This window comes from Branchiostoma floridae, chromosome 13 (assembly GCF_000003815.2).
Source record: "Branchiostoma floridae strain S238N-H82 chromosome 13, Bfl_VNyyK, whole genome shotgun sequence".
NCBI lineage: Eukaryota > Metazoa > Chordata > Leptocardii > Amphioxiformes > Branchiostomatidae > Branchiostoma > Branchiostoma floridae.
In genome coordinates, this window is record NC_049991.1 from 9,951,875 (window position 1) to 9,960,094 (window position 8,220).

The 8,220-nt window shown below is 41.7% G+C and overlaps 1 protein-coding gene across 1 annotated transcript; it reads left to right on the top strand.

The window, feature by feature from the left end:
• Nucleotides 1–264: 264 nt before the first annotated feature.
• On the top strand, nt 265–8,071 carry LOC118429272 (polypeptide N-acetylgalactosaminyltransferase 4-like). The gene is made up of 10 exons (XM_035839751.1): nt 265–1,397; nt 2,581–2,747; nt 3,079–3,291; nt 3,776–3,941; nt 4,417–4,534; nt 4,914–5,105; nt 5,547–5,678; nt 6,132–6,227; nt 6,903–7,046; nt 7,527–8,071. Exons 1-10 carry the CDS (start codon nt 481–483, stop codon nt 7,677–7,679), a joined length of 2,298 nt encoding a protein of 765 aa, XP_035695644.1. The 5' UTR covers nt 265–480; the 3' UTR covers nt 7,680–8,071.
• Nucleotides 8,072–8,220: the final 149 nt, after the last annotated feature.

The following is an 8,220-nucleotide window of genomic DNA, read 5'->3' on the forward strand; positions in this document are numbered from 1 at the left end:
GGCGTCGTAGCTACAGGTGTATATGTAGTGGGCGTTTTTGAGTTGTCATAAACTTCGTCAAAACATTACTATAGACTCAATAACAAAACCTGGTCTTATCAGCTATTGGGTTTAGAACAGTATAATCTTGTATTCCACACAGCGACAAGTCAGACTTGTATCCGTATTACCTTAGCCACGGTGCGTGCACACCATGACGTAAACTTTACTCAGCAAACACTAAGGTGGGACAAACAATTTCAGGTGACATGATAGGTCAAATGATCAGTATCCGGATGGATACCGTTTAATCAGTTCACTAATTTCAAAGGACCGCGAGAAGTGCATTTATCAAAAGCACGTATGGTTGTACTTGGCAATGTCAACATCACCAAGCATGTGACGATTAGTTTGACAATGTGGATACTGGCAGGGGTATTTATTAAGTAAAAACGGGTAAGGCCTACGGAGCAGATCTCTTTCTAACGGGCGCTAGGAACCATGCGACTGAGGAATAGGACACGTGGACCAGTCAGGTGGGGGCTCGCTTGTTCTCTCATTTTGACAGGCTTCATTATTTACTATCTACATGTCCAAAATTCTGGAGTATCGAGTCGGAAAGTAAATGAGCGTAATGCACAAGTGCGAGGCAGTGGGTTTGGAGTTGCCAAGAGAGGAGAAAATTCGGAGGGAACTTTGAGCTATGATATACAAGATGTTGTGGCTGGACTTGAGAGGCTTTCACTGGCACTGAAAATTCTGGAGCAGAAAAATGGCAAACCTATCAACGGTGACCCTTCCAATCCAAACATTGGCATGAATGAGCTCTATACAGCAAAGGCCAAAGACACGGGCGGTCAAAGGACAAGTAGTTTGGACGATAAACTTGAAAACACTGCTGTACATTCGACTACATATCCTACTCGTTGGAGCACAACAAAGAACACCCATATTCTATCGCACGTTAGGCGCATATCTACAATCAACAACCAAACATCTCGACCGAGAAACTTAGAAGAAAGCTTGGGTGCTGGCCTCGTAGATAACGAAACCCTAGACTACAGGAACAAGAAAACAACAGAACCGACGAAACATTTACAAGATCGCACTACCAAGGCATCAGTTCAAACTTCACGGATTGGACGGAAAGCAACGACCATTTTAGTTGAAAAAGACGACCGGAATAAACCGGAACCATCAGCCGTATCACGAGGCTCGGAGTACCTTCCTACAGTCCACATTAAACCGCCCTCTGATCCCAATTCTCCGGGAGAATATGGTGTGGCAGTGGACCTCGTCAACTTGACTGAAGCCCAGGAGAAACGAAGACATGAACTTTTGGAGAAATACGGATTGGACGAGTACCTCAGCCGTCAGATATCACTACATAGGGCATTGCCATATTCACGACCTGACAGGTAAGTACATTTATATCCTACGATCTTGCAAATGTTTTATACACTCATTGCGGATTTTATTAAACTCAAACTACATTTGTGTGCGTTCGTGAGAAATAAGTAAAACTAATATCTTAACTAATCAGATTTGAGCCAACTTAAGCGTACAGATGACAGGGAAAAAATGTCTCAATGTTTGTAAGTCTGATAACAGGATAACAAACAAAATGTTTACTATGCTTAATTAGATAGTTTGGTAGCTGAGGATGTAACTTCATACAATGGGGTAGTTGTACACGCTTGTACGACATGGTGTGTATGTTACAGTTTGCACGTTACGTTAAAGTAAACAGTACGAAACAAACTCTCGAAGTTGTCCACCCCCACTGCAATGCAATGCAAACAGATCGTTGATCAACAACCAAATATTGTCGTACGATATACTTAAATGAACTTTGAACAAACCTAGAGGTCAGAGGCCATGTCAATATATCAGTAACCCACATAGCGACTCAATACGGTAGTATTCATTGAATAAACGGATACTTGTTAATCATTGAACAGGTCCGGATAAAGGGATAAGTCCATACTAAGATAAATCACTTTGTATCAATGTTTAAGCAAGTTCAGAGGTCCCCAGTGTTGAGAAAACAAAATACTTCTGGCACTTGTAGGTAGTTAAAGCTATATTGAAAGCCCAGGATCCTGTGACTTCCAGAAGCAATGTATCGATCGACATGCTCTCTTGGGGACAACCTTCACCCTAACGGCCAATGAGATCAGATGTTGATAGACTTCAAAGTACAAGTCTGATCGGAGGAACTTTTGTGATGACATTCATTCAGTGTCATGAATTCATGGGTACATATATCTATGTACCCATGAATTCATAACACTAAGAATGATGCAATATTAGCACACCATGACAAACTGATTTTGTACATTATCTAAAGAGGGCATCACTAGAGGTGCTTTGGACTTTTATTCGTTGATAATTTCAATGAATGTATAACATATCTTTTTTTAAACTTCGTAGTAAGTACTTTGAGAGTGGCATTGTAATTCTGCATTGTTGATAAAGCTTCTAATAGACGTTCAAGTAAGTAATGAAAACATACTGAAAATGTGCTGTGTTTTGCATTCAGCAATTCTGCGCTGTGTCCAAGTTCAAGTCGTATTTCCCTGTCACCGTTTCAACCTACAGGTGCCAGAAGCAGACATTCCTGCCCAACTTGCCGTCTGTGAGCATCATAGTGGTGTTCCATAACGAGGCCATGTCTGTACTGAAGCGGACCCTGCACAGCATTTTGGACAACACGCCCTCATCACTGCTACAGGAGGTCCTGTTGGTAGACGACTTAAGCGACAATGGTAAAGACTATTCAAAATATTAATCTTCATTTAGTACATGTATAATGATTGCATGTTGTATATGATGAGAATAGTCCCCAATTATGATGATGTAGTAAAGCTTCGCTTTTGGTTAAGTTTTTAATCTTTTAGTTGTCTGTTACTTTCAATGACATTATTTCAGCATAACCATAGTCGATTTTTTCACCGACATTTTGGCTGCCCTCATCAGGCTGTAATAAACTTCTCGTCGCATGGCGGCGTTGCGGCGAAGAAAATTCGATCTCAAACGTGACTGTGTCTCTCCTCATAGTTGATTTTTCTCACTTCTCTTTTGCCACTGTCTCTATAGAGGACCTAAAAGGGGATTTAGAGGACTACATTTCACAACTACCGAGGATAAGGCTGCTGCGGAACCGGCAGCGGGAGGGGCTGGCCCGGTCACGGGTACGGGCTGCCGGAGTCGCGTCCGGGGACGTGCTCACCTTCCTGGACTCCCATGTGGAGTGTAACACCGGGTGGCTGGAGCCTCTGGTGGATAGAATAGCTAGAGACAGGAAAACGGGTGAGTACTCGTGGAATAATAGTATAGCAGGGTATTATAGACGTCTTAAAGCATCAAATAAAACACAGGAAGCCATTATCATTATAATCCTTTTGATATCAAGTTGGCGTCATATTGTGGCCCAGTAATGGCGAATCTTCCACACTTTTAACAGATATTCTGATAAGAATAATCATCTATTGACGCTATGTACAAAACGTATATGTGAGCTAGAAAAAGTGATGCATTTTAACATATTCGGCATTACGAATAATTGTAAGAATCATTGCCAGTGAGAATATCTATCTTTTCTAACAATAAGAATACTCATCTTTTCGAAAATAAGTATATCTGCCTTAACTAACAATTAGAATATCTATCGTATACCAATAATAATGTCTACCTTTTCTTAAAATAATAACATATCTCTAATGATAAGAATATCTTATTTTCCAATGAGAACAACATCTACATCTTCTAACAATAAGAATGTTTATCATTTCAGTCGTTTCTCCGGGTATAGACTGGATCCATGGAGACACATTTGCATACGATTACGGCATCGATACCCTCCGGGTCACGTGGGGTTGGAACCTCGGCTTCGGGTTCGACCATGAGCATGCTGAGAGGTGGGTGCAACTCTCCGAGGATGAGCAGGTCAAACCCGTCAGGTACGTACATGTGATTTTTCTATTCCTAAGAACTTGTAAACAGACATGTCCCTGTAGCTTAAGTGGTAGCAACCTCACAGTTGAGCTCCTGGTTCCAAAATTGGTTGGTAACTGGGAGACCCTGTTCAATGCTCGGTTGGGGTTGCACTGTCCTTCGGAAGGGACGTAACTTGGGGACCCTTGGGGACCCTGTATTTGATGAGGTGCCTCGAGCACGTTAAAGGGGAAGGGTTAGCAACACCTCCCTGTAAAAAATACACATTGTTATACTTAATTACGGCATGAACGAGCGACGGTTTCTTGAAGAGAAAGGAGGGGCACTCCTCAGTTTGCGCCAACTTTTGCATGAGGGAAACTCTGACTAACAGTAGTAGTAGTAGTAATAGAAATGATAGTGTCGTTTTCTTTATAACTTCTCAACCTTTTGCATATAAATCGAATAAAGGTTATATTACATATTCTATTCCCTTTCTAGGTCTCCGATGTTGCTAGGAGGACTTTTCGCCATTGATCGACAGTACTTCCGGGAGATTGGAATGTACGATCCTGGTTTGGAATATTGGGGAGGGGAACACTTCGAAATCTCATTCAAGGTAAATATTGCTCTTTCAAGTATTGTAACATTATATAATGTGTGTATAAGGCGACAACATAAAGTGTGAAACAGTTATGTCTCAAGATTATCATTTTCAGGAATTGATAGCATTTCAGCACCATGCATATGTATAATGTATCTTTCACCGACATAGACTACTGGCTCTGCAAATGACAATACAAAAAGGATGTATGAATGAACAATTGCTCACTGCATTGTGACAATTAATATTTGATTAAATATATTGGTATTAATATTTTACTTATGGTTCAACAATCTAGTGTTCATAAACGATGAGTTGTTAATATTGACCCCCTCCACCACCACCACCATCACAACGCTACAAAAATTTAGCCATTTCTTAACGTATTTTCCAGGCGTGGATGTGTGGAGGATCGATAGAGGTTCTCCCGTGTTCTCGCGTGGGTCACGTGTGGGGGAAGAAGACTTACAGTACCGGCAACATGACGCTACATGACTGGGCATCACGGAACAACATGCGGGTAGCAGAAGTCTGGATGGACCACTACAAAGTACACTACTACATCAGACGCCCATATCTGATGAAGGTAACGTGCTTCAAGTTCAATGTTTCAGAATTCTGTAGTTAACATGCCGATGTAACTTAAACGCATACCAAACACTTTAACCAATTATCAATGAAGTCATTTTCTAATATTACCTACGTGAAGACGATTTTTCTACCTGTGTGTTTGTGTTGGTGCTGTGTGTCTGTAACGTTAGTTATTTGAATAAATTTGAATATTCCAGGGTGACAGGATATGAAGTGAAAGATAGTGCCGAAAACTGGCAGGATTGAAAGGTCCCAAGTCGGCCCGACAACTTGCAGAGAATTAACAAACACAAACAAATGACAACAAAAACTTCACAAATGTTTCACAGAGGTATAAAGCCTTCCAGTTCTCGTTTTCGTAGACATTCAACAAGTACTGTGTATGGCATGAGCCAATCAAAATCCAATGTTACTAAAAACGTTTACGTTTGAACAGAGAAAGTTCGGAGACATTTCTGGGCGCCGACGGTTACGAGAGCGTCTGCAGTGTAAGAATTTCCGCTGGTACCTGGACAACGCCTTCCCCGACCTGTACATACCAGACGACATACCTGGACGCTACGGACAGGTGTGTAGTAACGTACGGTGACGCAAGCGCTAGCAGCAAAAGTTTATGATTCGAGAACAGGAGATCTAGAGCGACATCATAGAACAACACATAGAGTGGGCGCCATCTTACCTTGGCTATAAAAAAAGTAACCACGCACAGGTATAATGGAACTTACTTAATTTACTTTGCTATGGTCGAGCTCACCACCTTGTAAAAGAAAACCAGTAAAAAACATTCATCACATGTGTGGCTTACAACATGTTGGCCATAATCTCCGCATGTGCACAATAGTATATCCTTGTTACAACAGTTGTTCGTATATATCAAGGAGGTTAAAGGATATCTTCCATGCATATATTTGTCGTAATGGTTTTATAACAAACAAGATTCAAATCTGGGGGCCCAAGATTTAAGCATTTCCTTAATTGGATAAAAGAGAATTCAAACTTGACTGTTAACTGTTTTCTGTAGGTTCGAAATAACGGAACCAACACATGCCTAGACTGGACATCTAAACCTCAGAGAGAGTTGGAGATGTTTCCCTGTCATCACGGACTGGGTACGCAGGTGAGTAGTTCGCGCCTCCTTGATATCAAAATTTCCAACTCTGGAGTCGCTGAAACGCAATGCCACTGTGCGAGAACTCAGAGGGGTGATGGCTGACGCCACTTACCTCTGTCAGCAGTTCCTCCAGCCTTCTGGAGAAAGAGAGTACCAGCTGAGACGTTGGGTCCCCAGTTTTAAGTTGCCACGGAGCCGGACCAAGAGACACTGTAAATCATTTATTCCCAGGGCTCTCGCTCTGATAAATCAACCATGACCCACTATTATATCAACTGCCATTGACGTGTACTTAAGTTACACTTAGAAATTAATTGTAATAAGTTTTAAACAATGTTAGTTTTAATAACCAAGCGAAACTTAAAATGGTCTGCAGCTGTATGTGTACACACCAACACAATTCATGCTTACCCATGTGCCTGCAAAGTGGTGCTTTGATAAAGGTCAAGTTCAAAGCACGCAAGAATTATTTAAATTATGAAGCAGTCAATACTTCTGAACGTTTGTGCAAACTTTATCTATCTCAGTTTTCAGTGATGACAACGTATCAAAACACTGCAATCTGCCATTCTAGTTTCGTCGTTTACAGATCTACATGAGGTGTGTTGTTGTGATTGGTCTGCTGAGAATTCAAATCAGAGATCTAAGGAGTTTGTTTTAGTTTGCCCTTTTCGTCTTCAGTTTTTCGAGCTGACCGGTCAGAACCAGCTGCGGGATGAGCGGTCCTGTTTGCAGGCACGTGACGACGGCAGTGACGTCATGCTTGTGACGTGTGGGAGATCAGAGGAAGAGCCGCCACCTCTCCAGCAATGGACGCTCACCAATGTAAGGGCAAGGCTCTTTCCTTCTCGTCTTTAAAGCCTCGCCAGTGACCGATGCAATATATCTTTAAAAGGCTCTGTTAAACCCGGCTGAGGTTTCAACTTTTGTGGGTGTGGCTTCGAACCAGCTGTCAGCCAATCGGAGAATTAGTTTTACCCCAAGGAAACATGTGGGCGATTCTCTTATTGGCTCTCAACTGGTTTAAAAATAGATGCCACGCCCACAAAAGTGGAAACCTCTACCTGGTTCAACAAAACCTCCCTAAGCAATTGACTGTTTAGAAAATCCTAATATGTAGACTATACCATTGCAATAGTTCAAGATGTTCCAACTTGCAATTGCCGAGCAGAAGCCGTATTAAAAAGTGCAATACATGATACCTTTATATGTCAACCACATCTAGCATGACGCTCAAAAGTCATATGTTATATTGATATATGATTCTTTGGTTAAACAGTTTTATTTCTGTTGACATTTACACAGGGAGGTTTCTTGTACAACGCCGCCACCAAGACATGCCTACACGCAGTGCCAGCTGACCCGGGGGCTGGGGGGAAAGTAACCATCATGCCTTGCGATCTTAGTAGCCTCCAAAAATGGACTATAGAATACATCTGGCACAAAGATCTAGGGTAGTGCTCCGCCAGGGGTCGCATGCAGCCGTTTAGAATCTAATATATACTTGATATGTACATGTCACTTTGGTAGTGTATGTACGGGTCACGATGTAGGACAGAACGGTAAATATAGCCTGTTGAACTTAACACAGAAGTGTTGCTTACTAGTAGTCCCAGCTCAGCGAAGTCTGATATTTTATATCTTATATGCGGCGAGGATGAGTGAGTGAGAGAGTAGTCCTTTGGCTAAAAGAAAACCTACGAAGAGGACTTCTGATTACCCCACCGCAATAGGATATTAAGCTTTCAAAGAAAGTATTTATGTTGAAGGGTAGATAATAGGGTTGGACCGGTCGACCACAAGTGAGAGTAGTGAAGGAAACAATGTGGAAAATAAAATACTTGCCCAAACGATTTAGCACAAGCAGTCGTTGTTAATTTATGTCTTTGTAGCTTAAATTGCTTCAACTGGGCCCTTTTCATCGATGCAGACTTCAGAAGGACACGCACCTAGTGAACTTATATGCTAACAGCCATATAGGCAAACAGCTAAACCAATA